Raw genomic sequence first — 22,917 nt, forward strand, 5'->3', positions numbered from 1 at the left:
AATATTCTGAAAATTGTTCATTATTTTATTGATTACGGTTTCGGATTATTTTATTGATTTTATTGCTCATCGTTCCATAGGTTCCGCAATATTCCAATAATGCCATATATTCCTAAACTAGCTCATTATTCTATGTATTTCGGAATTAGCGAAAACTGAGAGTTGGAGACTGCTAAACATTTAAGTGTTTGGTTGGATTTGGCCTGTAGAAGGATGAATGGTTTCAATCATAGAATAAAATGATGTGAATTTGTAAAAGAAGTGCCCCGCTTATTGTGTTTAGTTTTTAATAGTTTTCAAAACTCCCTGTGACGTCAACGAATCCTTTTTTTTTTTTTTTTTAGATCTTCTAAAAAAAATCTTTTTTGTTAAAATCTTCTGAAATTTTTAAACAAATTTATTGAAAAAACATTTTTAATGTTTAACATGTTAAAAATCAATGTTATAATGTTACGATAGCTTTTCGTTATCTTTACAGTGCGCAAAATTAAAAATGGATCGCCCTGAATAACTTTTAATCTAATGATCGAATCTACGCGTTCTTGAATTTAATCTTAATGGTTTGAGGAGGTAACTTCAAATATGCTAATTAATGAATGCCCTCGATATTTTAAATTACAAATTCAGACACAAAAACGTACTTTCTCTGAATAAACATACCGTTTTTTACGGCGGATTCGGATTTCTGATTCCCGGAATTTAAGGAATAGCAGAACTTGGGAAATATGGTCTCAATAGTTAAGTCAGGAGAGAGGTCCAAAGTTCGGGCCTCTCACGGTTAATTTTACGTTTTTCGTATTTCACCATATCTCGAGAACTTTTTAAGCTAATAGAAAATTTTTTTACACACAATAATAAAATTCGCTTATCCAAGCTAATTACGCGCAAAAAATAACTTTTAATAATTATTTATTATTATTTAATTTAATAAAAGAAAGAAAATTTTTGCAGCTTTAAATGACAAAATACAAAAATTGAGCCTAATCGGTCGAATAGTTCCAGAGAAATTGAATTTTAAATATACGATTTTTTTCAATACCGAAATCATCTGCAGTGCGTGTTTCCTCCGCAAAATAATAATGAGTTGAATAAATTTTTCACTCGCATTATAATCAAGTTCATTAATTATTGTTTTTCATTGCAGTCCTTGAAAGACCACATTCTGCTTTCGAATGACTTCAACGTCATCATCGTTGATTGGAGTAAAGGAAACACTCTACCTTACACCAAGGCAACAGCCAACTGCAGAGTTGTGGGTGCCGAGATTGCTCTGCTCATCGAAAATCTAATTGTAAGCTCTCTCTTCTAACGTTATAAGAGACCGGTTAAAAAATCCTAATCGAAAAGAGATCTATCTTGATTTATTCATTTCAATATATTACGGTTTATATATCAGTGGGAATATTGCAGTTGCAATTAAGTAATTATTATTTCCAAAGCTGAATGCCGGTTGCAGAAACCCATCGTCCCGGCAATTAGCGCTGCAGAATGTTACAGCGTCAGCAGATTATTACAGCACCTGCTGGATGTTATAGCATCTGCTGATATTTGCTACATCAGTAGATTATTACCGCATCTTCAGATTATTACAGCACCTGCAGGATGTTATAGCATCTGCTGATATTTGCTACATCAGTAGATTATTACCGCATCTTCAGATTATTACAGCACCTGCAGGATGTTATAGCATCTGCTGATATTTGCTACATCAGTAGATTATTACCGCATCTTCAGATTATTACAGCACCTGCAGAGCATCTGCTGATATTTGCTACATCAGTAGATTATTACCGCATCTTCAGATTATTACAGCACCTGCAGGATGTTATAGCATCTGCTGATATTTGCTACATCAGTAGATTATTACCGCATCTTCAGATTATTACAGCACCTGCAGAATGTTATAGCATCTGCCGAGATTCATAAAAATTTTCCTTTCAATTTTAAACAGCAAACAAATGGGGTAAAATTGCTGATAAGACATTTCTAATCTATTCTGTAATAGAAAGGAAAAATTTGAATTGAGAGAACACCTCGAAGAACAAAAAGTAAACATTTTTCTTCATTTTGTTGTTGCTTGATTAAAAGCTTAACTGCTGCATATAGGGAGAGGGATTTATTTCATTTTTTATTATCATATTATATAAAATTCATTTCAAACAGCAAAATTTCCAGGTATAATTTTTTAGGATCTTATATTTGAAAATTTTGATACATGTAGGTTATATTAAACTGAAATTTATACAACAATAATATTTTTCTGGCAAATTCGGTTTGATGAAGATAGCGTATCAGATACACTCCCTAAATTAACTACTTGCTCAACCATTAATTACAATAGCTTGGCGATAATACGGTAATACAGTGGATGGCTAAATCTATTGATCGCTATTATATACGCATTGAATGTTGCACTGCCTTTGTAATGAAGCAAACTATATAATCTATTACTGTACATTATCTTTTTTTAAAAATTATATTCAGATAAATAAAAAATAATTATTTTTTTGTAAACAAAAATGAAACATCACGGAGGGGGACAAATTTGAAGCGCACTATTTATAGGCATCATTTTGGAGCCGGACAGTGGCAAGCGATAAGCTGAAAAATGTACACTACAATGACATTTAACTACTAAAAAACATCAGTGTATTGTTGGGCATACCGGGAGAATTTAACCCGGAAAGGACTCCGACACCCGAGTCTTGCTAATATCCCGAATTATCCAATTATTGATAATAAAAATGGTTATAGATGATAATCTTGTACTGATGTTTCATCTATAGCATATTCTCAAGCTATTTGTAAAAAAAAAGAACCAAATTAAAAAAAAATATTTCGAAAAGGTGAAAGGAAAGATAAATATATTAAAAACTAATTAATAGCTATGTAGATACTAATTGATAAGATTAATGTCTTAAATAAACATACATACTTCAGCTTCAGATTTTTCCCTGTTTTAGGGTTTAACATCAACTGTAATAAAAACATCTTTTCCATTTAACTCTCTTTAATGAGTGAATACTCTTTCTTTTGAAAATAAGAACTAATGAGAAGAAATCAAATTTGATGACAAAATGTGACAAAACTATTCTGAGATTAATCTGATACTATCTCATAGTTGACAGGCTCTTTCGAGTTTGATTGGAGGATTTTTTTAATACAAGAATATTTACATTTACATTTGTAGAGAACTTGTACTTGTATTTACATTTGTAGTGAAACTGATGGTTTCATATTTCTTTCTCGGTCTGATAAATTTGATTCAAAATGATTTCGACCACCATTATATCCATTTAGTTTAAGCATATATTCAGTCAAACTCGCTTGCAACATGAAACCAAATTTGAGGAAGAAACCGAAAATACTGGGTTGGTACAATGTTAAGTACACAGTGCACTACAAGTTGTGAAATTACAACTTTTTGTAGTAGTTAGCATACCTGCCAACTTTCACTCTTTCCGAGAATGGATTTTCAGAGTGGTTGTAAAACAATAAACGAGAAACAATCTGACTCAAAAATATATTTATATTTTGATCCCGTTGAAATTCGCTTGCGCAAGGATTATTATGCTTTCATATATTTATTGTAGTTATTTATATGTAGTGGTGGTCAAACTCATTTATAATTATCATTATAATCCAAAAAGTTAATTGGAATAACCTGAGTTCTGCTACCACTTTAAATATTAAAATAAAACCTTCCGGAAAATCCGGAAAAGTTGGCAGGTATGAGTTAGCAGTGAAACACTTTTTTAAAGAAAAGAATGTAGTGAATTCAGTGCCGGATTATACCTTTCGTAAGCCCTAGGCACAGCCGTTTATGGGCCCTCCCCTCCTTCTCCCACTCCTCCCTTCTTTTCAAAATATATGCTAAAATTTTCTTCGTATGGAAACGTATTACGCCATTTTAGATGTATTAATTTCAGAAATGACAAAAGGCATAAAGCTTACAGTGATTTGTACGATAATTTCGGTTTTCTTGTTCACAAAAATTTGTCAGAGTCTGAGATTAAACTAAAAGCGCAAAATTTGATGAAAATTTACTCATCCGATTTAGAGGAAAACTTTGTAGATGAATTTTTACTATTTTCAAATTTGTATGAACATAAATCTGCACAAGAAATGCTGAAGGCTCAAATTAAAGATACACTTGTGAATACTTTTCCTAACGTTCACATTGCATTAAGAATATATTTGTCGATTCTTGGATCAAATGCAGAAGGAGAAAGATCTTTCTCCAGATTAAAATTGAATCAAAAAATCGCAAAAAAGTAATATATTAGATCATAAGATTCTGCAAAATAATTTATTACCGTAAAATATTATATTTTTATTTGTATCTTCATAATTTTGTGCAAAATACCCTTGTTGTTTTTAAAGCTAAACTATTTTTGACAACAAATTTTTTTCTCCCAAGTTTTTCGTAGGCCCTAGGCGCGTGCCTAGTGTGCCTATAGGTTAATCCGGCCCTGAGTGAATTGTACGATACAAAAAGCAGTAGTTTATAGCGCCTTCTGACAAATACTTTTAATGTTAGTTCAGAAATGAAACCAGTTCAAGCGCAACTAATTGGGTTGGTACAAATTTTTGTGGGTCTGTCAATGGATTTAATGAAAATGACCCCCCTATGGCAGCAGCTGAGTGTTAACGGAAATTGTTTATCTAGAATCACGTGTGACTAATATTTAAACTAGCTATTACGAAAAATAGATAAATAATAACTTTGGTCAAACTTTCACATGCGAATGCACACTCGTGAAACATTGATGTTATTTGAACGTGTTTTCGAAGCATTTAATTTCTTAGAGGAAATAAAAGAGCATAAAACAATTAAAAAATTGTATTAAAGTATTTGATAGTTTTGCATTTCTTAAATTAAATGTTCGCTGCCGAAAAAGGCACAAAAAGTTAAATGAGCAAATTCGAAAAAAATATTTCAGAATGACAAACTGGCTCATGCAAACATGAATAAACATTTCTTAATGACTCCCTTATATGTAATGTAAGTCAATTTTTTTAAAATTCAAAACCATTTTTAGCGCAGGTGTAAATTAAGTTCTCCTTAAGTTTTAAAATAATTCCTTTTAGACATTCTTTGGATCGTCTGATTCCTCATGGCCATTCCAACATTTCATGGGGCCATGAGTCGAATCCGCAAAACAAAAGCACAACAAAGAGGCAGTTTAAAACAAATCGAAAAAATTCTTAAGATTTAACTGCAAAACCCGTGACTTGTATTTACTCATTTTTATCTGCAGTATAAAAATAAATTTGTGGAGCCCAATTAACGGTGTCAGGTCCCTCACCATGCCATATTAATTCCACTACTTATTCCCATATTTAGGACTAGAGATGTTCCCTACTAAGCCTACATTACCCGGACCCAGAGCCCGGGATAGAGGGTTCGCCTTTCAAGGAGGTGAACCGTGTCAAAATTGGGTCGACGGTTATGAATAACCCGGACTCCACCCCCCCCCCCCAAAAAAAAAAATTAATACCGGTAGATATCTTACAGCTATGTAGGATTTACATGCTTGATTGCTGTTTTAAGGGACTACTGACCATAAAGACCAACATTTGAAGGGAATCAATTAAAAATTCTTGATAAATAACATTTAAAAATATGACTGCTTTGAAATTTTAACACCTTAAAACTATTGAAACAATTTTGTTCAAATTTAAAAACAACGTAGTTTAAAATTATAAAAACAAATTTCCATTGCAAAGCAAACAATTTTTTAAATACGAAGTTCAAAAGGAATCGATCGAATAATTTTTGTAAAATAAAATTTCAAAATATGACTGCTTTGAAATTTGAACACCTTGAAATTAGGAATGTACCGGGTACCTGGTATTTACCCGGTATCCAGCCATTTGTATACCCGGAAAAATAATTTATTACCGGCTAACTAGACACGACAAGTTTTACCGGGTGTCCAGTGCAGGATAATACCATTGCCATATTCAGAATTATAGTAACCTCAATATTATAGATATATACAGTTTTGAAAATCCATGTTTTTCAACAGTTTCCTAATTATTAAATTGATCTAACATTTCAGGCACGGTATATTTTACTTCCATGCAGAATTCCGGAAAATAGACACCTTCGGCAGAGAGAAATTCGTTTGCTAAAGAAAAGTGCCCGCTTTGGAGAAGGATTCAGAAATCTAATTCCAAAAACCATTTTAACTAAATTAATGTTCTTGTTGTTGTAAGCTATTAAGGCAAGGAGCCTGTCTATCCTGAGCCTGTCCTGAGCTATTAAGGCAAGGAGTCGAATTTTTGATCTGAATGAGAGAACGATCCATCTCCAATTCAGTACCCCCAGAGCTATTGATTTGTTATCAGAGCATGGAGCCCTTTGTGACCCGATAGATTTTACGTGAACCAGTCACCATTTACTACACAGGGAATCTTCGGCCAAGAACGTGAGTCCAGTGCTCTGTAAACCCTGTCAACTAAATTAATATGATAGTTTAATAAGTTCAAAATAAAAATAAGGATTTACATTCAGATTTTTTTTAAAGTTAATAAAATCTTAACGATATATTGAGTTCGTTATTGTATATTGAGTTAACTTAGATAAATGGTCAGCACAGTCAGGTGATCAACTTAGACAGGTAGTCAACTCACAAGTCAACTTGACAGCTATATTAGAATTTTTAAGTGGGTATTTTAAAATTCCTTGAAAAATGTCGTGCAATTTAATGAAAAGAGTGTTGTTTTTTTCCCTTCAGAAATACATGAATGTTGATCCGATGAAGGTTCATCTTGTGGGTCACAGTCTCGGTGCACACATCGCTGGATATGCTGGAGAGAGACTCAAGAAACTGGGCAGAATCACTGGTAACACTTAAATACTACAATTTATGTCTTCCAATGAGGTGAACCGGGTTCGAATCTCAGCGATGGCTGGCCGATACGAATTCCGCATGCGACTTGCACCGACCACAGTGCTGACGTAAAATATCCTCAGAGGTAGACGGATCACTGGTTTGAGTCTCCTTTCCGCCAGGCTAAGCATGGAAGGTTTTCGTGGTTTTCCTCTCCATGTAACTCAAATTCGGGTCAGTTCCATCAAAAAGTCCACCACGAAAGGAAATTTCTTCCAATTCTTGATCCAGGAGTTCCCTTGTCTTCTGGATTGGGTTCAAAATTACAAGGCTACGGAGTTGAACAGTAGTAGTAGTCGTAAACCCATAAAATTGGGTCGGCTGTTCAACGACGGTTATAAAGTATAAAATAAAATATATGAAGGGTTAAGTAACGATTGCTTTTAATCGTTTCCCTTTCCTTTTTTTCTGAAAAAAGCGTTTCTTTTATTGTATTATCAACCCGTTTAGGACGTTACAATTATTTTTTATGCGTGCTAAAGAGTAGGTACTTTATTTACGTCGCACTAAAGCTCCATAATGGGCTATTGGCGACGGTGTGGGAAACATCCCTGAGGATGCTCCGAAGACATGCTATCGCAATTTTGATCCTCTGCAGAAGGAATGGCTCCCCTGCTTTGCTAGCCCGACAACCTGTGCGTGAAGTCGAGCACTTTACGGTAGAAAAGTTTAACGAGGACCTATACCACACACCCTCGGTCCCTAAGCAGGGAGATCAAAGTGATCGCTTAGTGAGAGCAGTCATGGATGCTTGACTTCGGTTTTCTATTGGGAACCGAGTCTTTACGATCAGTTCACTGTGGGACCTTTCTGAAGAGTAAGTAAAGGGTTTAATTACAATTTAGTTTTACGAATGAAGCTAGTCCCCTTTAATATAGCCAGACATATTTCCGAACAACGTAAAAATATATTTTGGTAGATGGTAAAAACATTTTATTTCTTTCATCTTTGTCTATGATTTTGTCTCGAATTTTTTCCAGGATGAAAACGCAACCAATGTAGTTTGATTTTTATTCTTAGCAATCAGGGCCGGATTTAAGCTTGGCGGGGCCCTAAGCTACTGAAAATGATGGGGCCCTTTTAAGTTCAATTCTATTTCTATACACCTAAAGTAAACTGTCGTATTTTTTATTGCTGAATATTAACATTATATTATTAAAAATTTGATAATATTGCTTGATTGCTAAATATATTGGTTGTGATGGGACTATAATGTAGAGCCTTTCTATTATTGCACATATTTTTTGAACGAGGAAGAAAACAGAAACTCATTTTAAGAACATCATAAGCACATTTTAAGCACCGAGTAAAGATTTGGCATGTTAGAAGAACCATTATATGTTTAACAGAGTTTTTTTCCCTTGAAATTCTGAATATATGTTATTTAAAATTTTAAATGATTTTTTTTTTTTTTTTTTTTTTTAACGTTACATTTCGCTTTGCTGCTCTATGACTTAGAAACATGAAATTATGAAGATGTGTCAAAAATAAGCAAGGAGTTAGAAAGAACATAAGAAAATACAGCTTGATTATTAGTTTTATTTTTTTATAACCGCCGTTGAACAACCGACTTAATTTTGAGTTTACGACTACAAATGTTTAACTTCGGATAATATTGAGGATCTTATAATTTTGAACTCAATCCAGAAGACAAAAGAAGTGGATCAGTACCCAGAGGTATTGATTTGATGTGAGAACTTAGAGGACTTTGTGACCACGGCAGATTTAACATGCACCAGTCACCATTTTATACATGGGTATTCTTCGGCCGGCTGGATTCGAAATCCCATTCCTACGAACACGAGTTCAACACCCTACCAAGCAGGCTATCCCGGCCAAATTATTAGTTTATTTTATAATAGTCATTGAACAGCCAACCCAATTTCGAGATTTCGACTACTAATGTTCAACTTATTAGACTTCTAATTTTAAACTCAATTCAGAACACAAGGGAACTCCAGGATCAAGCATTGGAAGAAATTTTTGTCTTGGAGGGGGACGTTTTGATGGAACTGACCAGCATTTAAGTTAGATTATGAGGAAAGCCACAAAAGCCTTCCACTGTCAGTCTGACAACAAGGGGACTCTAACCTATGATCCGTCTACCACTGAGGATATTTTACTTCGGCACAATGGCTGGTGTAAGACGGGTGTAGAATTCGTATCGACCAGTCAACACTGGGATTCGAACTCGGTACCCTCGAGTCCATCTTCACTGGGTAATAACTCTGCAGGAGGTACCAATTTTATTGATTTGCCAAATTTTAGTCATCTTCAAAATGTAAATAGAAATTCAATCGTAATTTTGGTAGAATAAAAATATGGAAATAAACAGTTTTTCCTCTCAATCTGCAATGATTAATCAGAAGCAACCGTGAGGGTTAGTGCGCAAAGTGAACAGGGTTTGTAGCTTTCTAGTTTTTTAAATACTTGTTAAATTATTAGTTTTTAACATGCATACTTTAAAAAACATAAGAAATACATTTTTCAGTATTAAGAAATAATAATTAAAAACTGTCATCAGCTGGAATAGAACCCGCAATCTCACAGTTTTGTGTTAGATTTCGTAATCATCAGCCCCAAATATACACACCTGCCTTGCGGATATTTTTTTATTATTATTATTTTTTTTTCTAATTTAATAAATGAAGTCATTTGGATATTTGACATTCTTGAACTGGATACTTTAAATGCGTGACATTCGTTATTACAGAATGAAAAGTTTTGAAAGACAAATATTGGTTAATGTTTAATATTTAATTAAAGAAAAAGCATAACCTGTATTGAAATCTAATGAATTGTCCCTGATAAATTTTGTGGCCTGATACATGTCCGGATTTTTGAAACACTTTCTAGTTTTACTATTTAATCAAATTGGTTTCGATGTCTTTCATCCCGCCTGTCTCATTAGTGATTTAGTATATTTGATATCATTTTTGATTCGCTCTTACTTAATATTAATTTGTTTGCGACAATTAATTTGTATAACTTTTTTACTACATTTTTGGGAGGAGTTTAAAAATATAATATCGAAGCCATTAACTGAAGTTAAATTGGCTTTTTTTGTATGCCTCTTTTACTTACATCATCCACACACCCACACGCGACTGACTGCTTCTTAGAAACAGATATTAAATAGCCTCTTGATCAAATGATGGGACAAAATTTGCCTTTTAAAAAAAATCAAAAAACTTTTCTACCTTTTAAAATTGTTTATTTTTAAATAATTTATTAATACTCAAAATGTTTAAAAGATGTGTTCCTTTTCATTGACAACACAGTTTTATATTTTATCTAGTCATTTATTTATATTTTTTAAACTTATTTTTTATTTGTTTTTATTTTATTAAATTAAATGCACAGATTTAAAATAAAAACAAATCTGCCAAAATTTTATAAATAGTTTCAATTAGCAATTTTAAGAATTTACTTCGACTTTGCTTTAAAAAATTGAAATCCTTATAAATTAAAAAATTTAGATGCCTTATTAACTTTAAACACATAATAACAACAAAAATCAGGGAGTTAAAAATAGAAACAAGTATGATTAATAAACAATAAAATCATAAGCTAACTAAATAAATGAATTTTGTGTACGAAATATCATATTTCGGGGATACATTGAAAATTTGGTCAGACAGGAGGTTTGAACAATATTTTTTACATATATATTTAAACATTTGTTTAGCTGATGATCACTTGATTTCAGTGCTCTATCAAGCAATATCACATGTTGCTTCTGTCTATTAGCAGTAAGTAAAATTAAAGTAAAACCACATCTGTTATCTCAATTTCATCCAAAATAGATCAAATCAAAAATTTTGGCAGATAGGCCTGTCAAAGAGGGAATTGAATAGTGGCCCACCATTTAAATAAAAAAAGAAAGGAGTTCACGGATTCATGTACGATTAATTTGGAAAATAACAAATTAAAATCAATTACAATAATTAAGTAAATTAAACAATTAAGCTAGTTGAAACATTTAGGATAATTAAAAGGAAAAAAAGCTTTTATAATAAATTGGAAAAAATATATTTTGTAAAAAAGAAAAGTTAAAAGTAAACGAGAAGCTCTTTAACGACGATGAGACACAACGGAAATCTCGAAACAGAATGACCCTAAACAAGATTCTCTCACAGCCCTAGAAATTTTTTGCCCAGAAATCAGACAAAAGGGTGTTTCTGTGGAGAAGGACAAAAGAGCCCACAGCAATTTAAAGAAGCTGAAAACATTTCCCACAGTGTAAAATTGAGGCAGCTATTTGACTACTCCATGGAGTCTAGAGTACTGCTTTTTAGGATCCATGGACTACTCCCATCGCTGGTAGCTACGAAAGCTACAGGATATTTTCATCAGTCAAAAGGCCTTTTTATTGCTCTTTTGGTTAGAAAAGTGAAGAGTAACAATTATTTTATATTTGTAAACACTTCTATTAGATTTTGAAAAGCGTTCGCCAATGTAAAAGAGAAAAGAAATGTATTTTAGTCTTCAGAAGGCTCCAGCTCCGAATAAAACTTTAAAAAAAGACGGAAAAAGTTGGATCTGGGGGCCCTTGCCATATCGCGGCCCCAAGCTACAGCTTATTTAGCTTATACGTAAATCCGGCCCTGTTAGCAATAATAATATTTTTTAGCACTTTCTTTATCACATACCTTCCATAATTTGAGATTTGTGCTAGGACTGAAACAGAAAGGAAATTGGAAATTAAAGAGAGCTTTTTTAAAGCTTTTATCAGACACAGCGATGCCAACCTGCTCCGGATAAATATTTTCGAGTCTTTTAGTACATGATTCTTGGTTTAGTAAATTCGATTAACAGGATTGTTACTCACCACTATTTCTAAATATTTAAAGGCTTATGTGATAAAGCCATTTTGTTACAGCCGTGTTAAACATTTTCACAGATCCGGATTCGACAAAATATTTCAAAGAACGGTTAGAGAACTAAAATGGTCAGATTTTCAGTTAATTGTGTAAGTTTATAAAGGCTCATCATGGCTTAACGGCATACCCTCCAACTTATGAGGATTTTGAAAATAATTCTTTCTAGTGGTAGCGAACCAAAGTAGAAATTTTTAAAGCAAATGGATCTCTCATAAAACTTTTATCAGAACTTAAGAATCTAGCCATATGGCCTGCACTTTTATAAGTAATAGTGGATAAGTTACGCTAAAATTATTTTTTTTTAAATATTAAGACATTAATTTTGCTACCGTCAGAAAAGAAGATTTCTGAAACTACGGAAATTGGAGGGTATGCTTAACGGTAACAAAGGAGTGTATCCTATAAGCGTTTGAATTATTTAGACTACCACTCGAAAATATTTATCCGCTGTTCGAAGCCAGTTGGCATCTCTGCAGATATTATGAACATCATCTTGATCATTAGTTTTAAATATTTAAACAACTGACCCCGCTTTGTGAAAAAAGTACTTTCTAGTGGTAACTAAGTTATCTTTAGTTTAGTATTTTTCCTTTTAAGTAATTTTTCCACCATCACTTATCAAAAATTCAAAAGAAATGCAACTTTATTATCTTGTGATTATTATTTTAAAGAGTATGCCTGATTATCCCTATTCTACAAAATTACTATATAATTTGCTACCAATTTATTAAAACTAAACTAATTTATTGAAACTATTGCATAAAGGGGAGCAGTTGGCAGCCCGGTTTAAACGTAGTGGTGGATAAAATTATTTTAGTTATAATTTAAAACAACATTACCTTTGCTATCACTAGGAAAAAAGTTTTCTGTAAATTCGTCATAGATATGATTTCTAGTTCTTCCTTCTCGCTCCCGTGATAGTGACGGGCAGGAGTGTTCAGTAGTAACGCGACAATAAGAATAAAATTAATTCATTTCTTTTGCCCGGAAAACATTTTATTTCTCATTTTACACACCAGATAGCAGTACCATGTTATTTTTAAGGTAATTGTAGATAGTTAGCTTATTTTAAACTAGATTTCAGCACTAATCAAATACGTAATACAAATACAAAAGCCTAAAAAATAGGCACTTTTATGACCGTTTTCTTGAAAATTAACCGATCGTTAAGGGTTAATGTTACACAAATTTTGTCAACATATGTCATCGATTGGAACGAATGCAATTTAACTTCCGTTTTAATGTTTCAGGTTTAGATCCTGCAGCACCCTATTTTCAGTATATGCCGCCCTCTGTGAGACTCGACCCAACCGATGCAGATTTCGTTGATATTATTCATACAGATTCTTCATCTATCATGCTTTTGGGTAAATCAAGATTTTCACATTATTCATTGTTTAGATGCTGATTCCATTCATAAATTTTTGCAAATATCATACATTTGTTTGTTCACAAAGATAGGTCTAATACTCTCTTAAGTATAGATCTCATAATTTTGAAAGTATCAAAGAGTTACAATATAAGGCAATTAAAATTGAGACTAAACCTGACGCTATTTATATACATTTTATTTTCTCAACCATGCTTTTATGTATAGAACTAATTGTTGTACAAGCATCTAATCTATTTAGACTTAAGGAAAAGTGGGGGAGTGGGTTGTGTGATTCGGTTATCTAGCGGACTAACTATGAATGACACTTATTTGTAAACAGGAAGGACCAACCCTATTAGAGTGCTGTTGTTGACTAATTCTAGGCGTCTTGGGTGCTGATAAGTTTGTTGAATTGTGTCAAACATCTGCAGTACAAAAGAAAAACCAACGTAAACGACAAAAAATTCAACATTGAGATTTATATATATTTGGCATCTCTGTATGTTAAACTACATGTCGGCGCACAAAAAAAATCATTTTTTAAAAAAATATATAAATGGATTTTGCTTCATCAGTTTTCTGAAATTCTTTTTTTATTTTAATTTTGTGCACTAGTTCAAGAACAATATTTAGGTATGATGTCTTATTCAAATGACGTAATGAAACATTTAATGCATTGATTCTCAACGGGACTGATACCGCTCGCCCCCCCCCCCCCGGGATGAGGTGAGAGTATGCTGAAGGGTGGTGAACTGTTTTGGGCGGTAAGGGGGCGATGAGCATGGTTTGCCATTACTTTAAAACTCCAAAATAAAATTATTAAATTAAGAATTATTTAATAAATAAAATTAATATTAAAGAAAAAAAGATTAAATGAATATAATAAATTAAGATTTTTGCGACACTGTGACATCTATTCTCCGATGCGAACCAGCGCAGCGCAGCATTGCTTTTTGCTTCCGACTCATTCAAGCCATTTGGCTTAAATTGAAGCGCATGTGCCTTCAGTGTGTTCTTCTATCGTCTTACTTATGATAGTTTTCGTTCGATTTCCTTTCAGTTCTGCCCCTGTTTCCATTTGATTTCATTGTTTGTTTTGTCAGGTAGGTGAGCGAATTAGTTCTTTATCGTAAATTACTCATTAATTTGGAGAAATAGTTGATTTTCTTTTATTGTTTATATTGTGCGCCCGCCAACAGTGTCGGTTAACAAAAGTAACTGTAGTTAATATAGTGCAACGTACTTGACACTAGGATTTGTTCCCAGATATATTAGCTGTTCACTGAGTGATTTCAGACATCATTTAGATGGAAAAAATCTCAGCGACCATTTGTATCAGTCATTGAAATATGTCCTCTCTGCTGTGAATGAAATTCACACTAACGCTCTTTACGATCGATTATTATGACAGCTGTGTTATAAAAAAGAATGAAGAATTTAATCGCTTGCTACTACACACTAAGATTCGCTGGTTTCCCAATGGAGCCTGTCTCAAAAGGTTTTGGAATCTTTTCGACGCTGTGCTTGAGTTCTTTGAGGACAGGGATGTAGTTCTGAGAGACAGATTGCTAGAATTTAAGATAGACATTGCATACATGACGGATTTATTTGCAAAATTCAATGACATTAATTTACAGCTTCAAGGTGACGAGCTCAGTTTGATCACTACAAAATCAGTTATTTCTGCCTTTCTAAAAAAAAACTCATTTTGTGGAAGCAGAATTTTGGTAGGAATGAGTTCGGCCATTTTTGAATTTTATTGAATCTTGAAAAGAATGGTGAAATTCTCTCAGATGATACACAAGAATATTGTCAACACCTTGAATCTTTGCACATGGGATTTTTTCTGACCGTTTTAAAGATGCTTCGTCCCCGGAAGTCCCTTAATGGGTTATGAACCTTTTTGTGAATATTGAAACAACTAAGGTTCAGATTCGGGAGGAATGGGTTGAACTTTCAGCTAATGAAACTTTGAAAACTGGCTTCCAGAATGGTGCTCATCTCACAGGCTTCGAGGCACCATCAGTCGTCTGCAGCCAGGACAGTGGATTATCATCGAAATATTTTTGGTGGTTTTCCCTTAATCCAATCTTGTCTAGCTAGGATTCAGTGCTGCGATGGATCTAGTCACACAAAAAAAGAGAAATCGACTCGAAATCATGTTACGAGGGGACTTCTCACTAAAAATATTGTACCGAACGTTAAGAAACTGGCTCTGAACCATCAATCATCCCTTTGACATAGTTACTTGATTGTTTCGTTGATATTACTTTTTAATGTAAAAAATTATTTGGGGGTGCTTTTTTAATTATCCAATTTAGAATTAAAGGCATAAGTTCTTATACCTCTTTTTATGCATAGGTTTATTAGGTATAGGCTTATGGACTCTTTTTATGCATAGGTTTTTTTGCTGTATTTTTTTTCATTACCTCATTTATTCAGATTATAACAAATAGACTGCGATTACCAGCCGATAGAAAAGTATCGAGTTAACATGCACATTATTTTTTAAGAAACCAAACAAATTTAATGAGTAAGAAAATTGTTCAAAAATGTTGTCTAATATAGTTCAGCACCCCTTTCCGTCTCTAAGTTCTAAATAACTGGATTTTCACAAAGCGTTGAATTGTTATATATATATATATTTTTTTTTTGCTCTTTAAGGAGGTGGCAATGTTAAAAAGGTTGAAAATCTATGATTTAAAGCATCCCAGTTCCAAATCAGCCCTCGAGCGTCAACACTATGGCACTATAGCCCATTTGGATAAAATAGTCAAGTGGTCATAATAAATTGACTGCTCAGTATATGCCCAATCATTCAATATGAATCCTTATATATTTTATAATATTGACGGGTGATCATAATAGATTGGCTGCTCAGTATATGCGCAATCATTCAATATGAATCCTTATATATCTTATAATGTTGACTGGTGGTCAAAATTGATTGACTGCGTAGTATATGCCCAATCATTCAGTATGAATCCTTATATATTTTATAATATTGACGGGTGGTCATAATAGATCGGCAGCTTAGTATATGCGCAATCATTCAATATGAATCCTTATATACTTTATAATATTGAAGGGTGGTCATAATAGATTGGTTGCTAAGTATATGAGCAATCATTCAATATGAATCCTTATATATTTTATAATGTTGACGGGTGGTTATAATAGATTGGCTGCTTATTATATGTGCAATCATTCAATACGAATTTTTAAATTTTTCTTAACGTTTCAGCTTTGGGAATGAAACAGGAAGTAGGTCATGTTGATTTCTACCCCAACAACGGAATGAAACAGCCAGGATGTGGAACAGCTGGTATTCATTCTATATTCTTGGAAGGATTGGTAGATGGTAAATTGAGATCTCTACTACGGTAGGCCGAATAAAAATCAAAGTATCTTAAATCTTTCGACTGCGGAGTGAAAAGGTTGCCTACTAATACCATCATTAAGAAGTATGCAAAATCTTTCAACTCCAAATTTATATTTCAGTAGCCAAGATTCATAAGAATTTGGCGACAAAAAGCTTAATTTAAAAAAATCTTAGATATTGTTGATAGGCTTGCGCTAGCTGCTTCTCTACGGGCCAATCAAAAATCCAGTGCCATTAAGGAATCAGAAGATATTGAGTTACCATTCTAAATGTTTGTACACAGGCTCTTATAAAGAACTGATTCGCGGGCAGGTCGTCAAGCTACCGAAGTGGAGGTTCTATTCTCGCTACAAAGGGTCAAAATTGTGATAAAACGTATCTTCGGATCATCCACGGGAATGTTTCCCAAACCGCCGCCAATACCCCATCTCCAGTGCGACGTAAATAAACTACAGCAAGTAAGGAGCCAAAACTATAGATTAAACTATGTATAGAAACTATATATAGATATAACCGAAACTATAGAAGGACATTGAACCGAAACTGGATTGTCTGTCTTCGAACCCTTATTTGTGTTTTATTCACGTTGTATGTGTACTTTGCACAAAGTTACACCCCATGCTTATTTGAGCGAAATCTATGAACTATTTTTAAAAAAACTAATTTTTAGAATTTCAAGCACTTTTGATCAAATTTTCGCAACTTATCTCGCATTCGGTGGGCAGAGGATTTTGCATACTTTTTAAAAAATGGTAGTGGACGACTTTTCATCACGATCACAAAAAGATTGAGAATTTTTCGGCCAATCATCTTATGATTGAGTTCTCCAACAAAAGTTAATTGATATTTCTTTCCTGTGCTGTAGCTTCCAGGCAGTTTATGTCATGTAATCATCAACGAGCAACCGAATACTTTATCTACTCCATCAACCACAGACGTGCCCAGCCTGTCGGGTTTCAGTGTGCCAATTGGTTAGATTTCTTGGCCGGTAAGTGTTCCGACTGCAGTCAGCAGAGATGTGCCATCATGGGAATGTATGCAGAAGAGTACAGACGATTCAAGGATAACAAGAAATCCAAAACGTTTTATGTCACGACTTCCACCAAGAGACCGTACTGGGGTAAAGCTTATTTCATTTCATTTTTAGAACTCCGGTCAGTTCAACGCGAGAATAAATTTTACTTTATTTTATAATTGGTGTTGAACAGCAGACCCAATTCTGAGCTTACGATAATCAATGTTTAACTCAATGATCTTGTAATTTTGAAGCTGACCCAAAAGACAACGTAAACATCTTTTTTTTTCCATTTTAAAACCGTCGTTGAGCAGTCGACCCAATTCTGGGTTCATGACTATCCATGTTCAACTCCATAGCCCTGAAATTTTTAACCCAATCCAGGATTTGGATCAAGTATTGTGGGAAATTTGCTTTCGCGGAGGGCTTTTTGATGGAACTCACCCGTGTTTGCGTTACATGGAGATGAAAACTACGAAAATTTCCCACAGTTAGCTTGACGGCAAGAAGACTCTAACCCCAAAACACTGGGTTAAGTATTGTATTTTATAACCGTCGTTGAACAGCCGACTCAAATTTGAGTTTACGCGTTATATTGAAAACACTACACGCATAATTATAATTGGATGGCGTATTTTTCCAAGTTTAAGAGTAAAAATCAGTCTAAAGTAGTAACCCGTAAGTCCTATGATGAATTTCAACCCGTAACACCATCTACTCTTAGTCAATCATCCATAGGTTTGTCAGATGATTTTGTCCCAGAGGAAGTGCAAGACCTATTTTGCAATGATTTCCCTTGTACATACATAGTAGACATTAACTTTTAAATGTATGCATTAGGTCTACCTGAAATTCAATCTGATAATTCCGTTTTAAGTAGGATGTCTGTATACGTTCTTCGATCCATGTGGGGATATGCAATACCTCCTAGAAAAGCCTCGGCACGGGTTATCATTCACAAGAATCCTTTTCTAGTCCAAACCTAATGGCATCCTTCGTTTTTATCACCACTGCGTAGCTTAATAGCCCGAAAGTAGTGACATCTTTCTTATTATCACCCACTGCGCAGTTTATGTTCGTTACGTCGGATTACTAAATTGATCCCTGCTCAGGCTTTCTTTCTCCTACGGGCTGTTAAGCTGCTTTTCTTAACATTTGCATTTTTACTTATGTACCGAAATTCAATACAATAAATATATTTCATTACATTATATTTCACAATATACACACAAAGGACGTGAACTTTCAGTGGGACAGGCCTTTTCGGTATATCTTATACAGAGTTTACACGAGTCCTCCACACTATTAGGAGTAATAGTTGAGTAAAAATTATATAAATTAAAAGTCTCAAATTGTATCCATCACGCAAAGGCAACACGCTGTTCGAATTTTTCTGATATTTTATGTATACACTAATATATATATATATATATATATATATATATATATATATATATATATATAGATATATATATATATATATATATACGCTTTTCGTCGGTAGAAACGCAGACGTAAAGTTGGAGTAAAAAAAAAAATTCGGTATATTTTTCGAAGGGTGACACTTACGAGATAATCTACAAAATGGGTAATAATGAAAAATGGGTAATCTTTACATAATTTTTTGTTTTTAAATTCAATTTCAACAATATCGCTCTCAATACTTACTATTGTTTGCTTTATGGTTTGCATTTTCAAATATTTTGAGAAATTTTATGCCTTCAAACTGTTTATCAGTTGGGGATACATCCTCCGATAGTTCTTACTCATTGTTTCATCGTTGTCAACGCTATCATCAGGAGCTGACATTGGATCAGATATTGAAAAGTAATAGAATATGCACTGAAGTCGATATACTACTTTGGAAGATCTTCAGACATTAATTCAAAAGGGCCATTGTTCCTGATGGATATCGAGAAGCTTTATTAAACCCATTTTTAAAGCATTTGAGTCGACACTGTCCAACGCTGTAGAAATCAAATTCGGAGCTTCTAGAACATTTGTTTTTGCATTAGAAGCATCATGCATTTCTTGGGAATCAAGAAAATGAAATGATTTGCCTAACCAATAGTTTAATGTAAGGTTCTTTAAACGATTGGATAATTATAAGATTTAAAGGTTGAAATTAGATGGTAAAAATTCCACTCGCAATTTTAAAATTTAAACTCCCCTACTTCCCTTTCCCTCGCACAGACATAAGAACGTTTAGATAGAATAGAAAGAATTAGAAGAAGAAAAAAAACTATAAACAGTAATAGGTCTTTTCTTTTTTCTTTTTTTTTTAGAAAAAAAAAGGAGAAAAGAAATTTTTTAAAAATTAAGCGAGTTTTGCATGGAAAAAATGATTTTGATGTGTTAAGAAACAGAAAGAAGCGGGATTTTCCTAAAAAGGGTAATGAAAAATCTGGGAAAATTTAACATTACTAGTAAAGGCAATTTTCACGAACCAACCCCGAAAATGACCTAGGAAACGGGATAACGTACAAAACAGACAACGTAAAAACCCACTGTATTTATAAATCGTTGCTCAAAATCTTTTCAAATCAAATGTTAAGCTAGAAATACCAATTTAAATATTTGGGGGAAAATCTCTGGGTCAATGACCGATACATTTGCTTCAGACACATAATTGGTGTTGTGATGACATCAATTTGTTAACTGAATCACTTTTTTTTCCTTCCCATTTTTAGAATACGTGTTTCACATCACAATAAAACTATTCAAACCAAAAAAAGGAAGCCAGGATAAGAGAGGCACCATTAATATTGAGATTCAGGGAGATCAAAGAAGTTACAACGCCAAATACGAAGCAACGTAAGTAATATTAGTGAAAAACTTTTAACTCTAGAACTCCTTTAAAAGCTATTATCAATATATCCACCAGATATACGAGGCTCGTTTTTTAAGTGAGGGCCGTTCGAAAATAAAAACAAAACGAAAGAAAATTTTCATGAAACAAATTTATTTTCTGATTCTACCTACGTTTCTCTTTTTTCCAGCATAGTTGCCAAGTTTGCTTAAATACTTTTCATACCTTACAATTAGATTTAGAATACCCTCTTCATACAAACTTGCCGCCTGCTCCGTTATCCGAGAGATCACGACCGTTTCCACGTATTTCGTCATCGTTGTAGTGATTGCTGCCAAAATGATGTTTCAAATATCGGAAAAGATGAAAATCATTCAGCGCAAGGTCTCTGGGCTGTATGGAGGTCAAAAATTTCACAACTAAAAAAGAGTCCAATGAAGCTGGGATTTGAGCTGCGGAGACAGTCATTGTCATAGAGTAGCAAAGCTTGGCAGGTAATTTTACAACTTCACAAATCTGCCAGTGAATGTTTGCAGCTGAGCTGACTAAAAACGCATCAGTGATTGTATTTCGTGCGTGGCAGGCAATTTGTAAAATTCGAACATTTTAACACTAGAAAGACTGAAACTTAGTGTATATGTTACCGTTAAAGTATGAAATCCGTTATTTTATAGAATACCTAGTTATTCCATGAAATAACTGATCGTGTCGATTAAAGTGTAAAACTCTCTTGTATTTCATGGTTTAACTAGTTATTTCATAGAATAACGATCTGCAGTCCGTTAAAGTAAAAAATTCTCTTGTGTTTCATGATTTAACTAGTTATTTCATAGAATAACGATCTGCAGCCCGTTAAAGTGTAAAATAATCTATATGCTACAGCTCAAAGTTTAGGTACTGGTCAGGGATTTAAAAAATGTTCGTGTAAAACCCAGTGTGTCAACAAAAAATGTTTCTGTTTTAGAAATAATGTTCTTTGTAATTCCAAGTGTCATTTTAGTAATCCTTGTAGTAACAAATGATTTTATGGTACGTTTCCATAAATACTATTTATACGCTGCATAAATTAGATAAATTGCTTCTTTTTCATTTTAATTGTCTATCATTAGTTTATTTATAGAATACCTAGTTATTTCATTTTAGATAAATTGTTTATTTTACACTTTAACTGACTCTCATTAGTTAATTTATAGAATACCTAGTTATTTCATAGAATAACTAGTTAAAGTGGCAAATTAATAACATATTAAACACTTTAACGGACACAATCAGTTATTTCATGGAATAACTAGGTATTCTATGAAATAACTGCATTATATACTTTAACGGTAACATATATACCTCTATATTGCTCAAAAGCAGTCAAAATGACTGCATTGTGGAAAAATGACTAATGCGTAAAGAAATTTGTTTAATTAATTTTTAATATTTTTTATATTATTTACAGTTATATAACAAGTTAATAGTAAATATTAACAATAAAAAATTGACTTCACTTGGAAAGAAAATATTAATTTATGCATTATAATTTGTACATTTTTTTGCAAATGAAAAAGAGTTAAAAAACAGTCAAAATGGCTTCCTTTAGGCAATCTAGTGTTAAAGACACAGAACTGATTGTACTGTTTATCTACGCAGCTGTAACAGAGCACAGTTGTTTCCAGGGAATGTCGCGACAAGATGTAAGCACTCGTTGTGACGCACGCGTCACTTATTAGTGTACACAACAAAACGACTCTGACTTTTAAAGAAAAACAACCCTCGTATTACATAACGTATTTCAGCAATATGCATTCAATGCAATATGCAGTAATCATTAGTTTAGTAACGATATTTGGTTACACTACTGCCAGAGATGACGCTTGCTGTTTCGTGGGTCCTGGTAAGTCTTGTAGAAGGAATTTTTAAATATCAATACAGTAAACAAAGGGTTAAGGCTGTTTTTCGAAGTCTCTGTAGTCACACGAAATGCTTCTTTGCCAATAATGTGCTATTTTCAGAACCGATCTGAATTTGCAACAGTTACTCATGACTGTTAAATCAAGTCAAACTTATCTTCAGCAAGCGCCCTCTATGTTTGCTTTGAAAATGAAGCAAAACATCAATATGAAGAAAAGCCGCAGTCTTGAGAAAATGAAAAGTGTTTGTGGTCTGATTTTTTTAACATTTAAAAACTTACTTCAAAGCTGCCTTATCTGGGCTCAAAAAAATTCGCAAAAAAAAAAAAATCAAAATAAGAGATTAATTTTAATAATTTTCCTGTTGGTGGAAAAATGTCACCAAATTGGCGATTTCCTTAAAAAAATTAATAACTTATAAAATATTTTGTTCGTTCTAAAAGCCAAATAATTCTTTACAGAAAGATGACATATACACAATAAAATTATAGCATTGCTTCAAGTGTAAAGCATTGAAACTGTTGTTTTATTTTTATTTCCTTCGTGAAAACCATAAACAAAAGGATCTCAGGATAGAATCTCGTCGGTGAGGTATGTATTCTGGACCAGTTTTAAATGAGTGTTTAAAAATCAGACGCAGCAAATGGAGGCAAAAAAAA

At 33.3% G+C, this 22,917-nt stretch overlaps 1 protein-coding gene across 1 annotated transcript in view; it reads left to right on the top strand.

Moving 5' to 3' along the window:
* LOC107436120 (pancreatic lipase-related protein 2) overlaps nt 1-22,917 on the top strand; it is a 37,681-nt gene that overhangs the window by 9,132 nt on the left and 5,632 nt on the right. The window contains exons 3-8 of the mRNA XM_016047701.4: nt 1,145-1,291; nt 6,744-6,852; nt 13,033-13,149; nt 16,399-16,515; nt 17,402-17,656; nt 20,242-20,365. Of these exons, the coding sequence (XP_015903187.2) occupies nt 1,145-1,291; nt 6,744-6,852; nt 13,033-13,149; nt 16,399-16,515; nt 17,402-17,656; nt 20,242-20,365 (869 nt within the window). The remainder of the gene's footprint in view (nt 1-1,144; nt 1,292-6,743; nt 6,853-13,032; nt 13,150-16,398; nt 16,516-17,401; nt 17,657-20,241; nt 20,366-22,917) is intronic.

The sequence above is a fragment of the Parasteatoda tepidariorum genome, chromosome 5, assembly GCF_982258835.1.
Source record: "Parasteatoda tepidariorum strain Cologne lab strain chromosome 5, Ptep-v5.0, whole genome shotgun sequence".
Taxonomy (NCBI): Eukaryota; Metazoa; Arthropoda; class Arachnida; order Araneae; family Theridiidae; genus Parasteatoda; species Parasteatoda tepidariorum.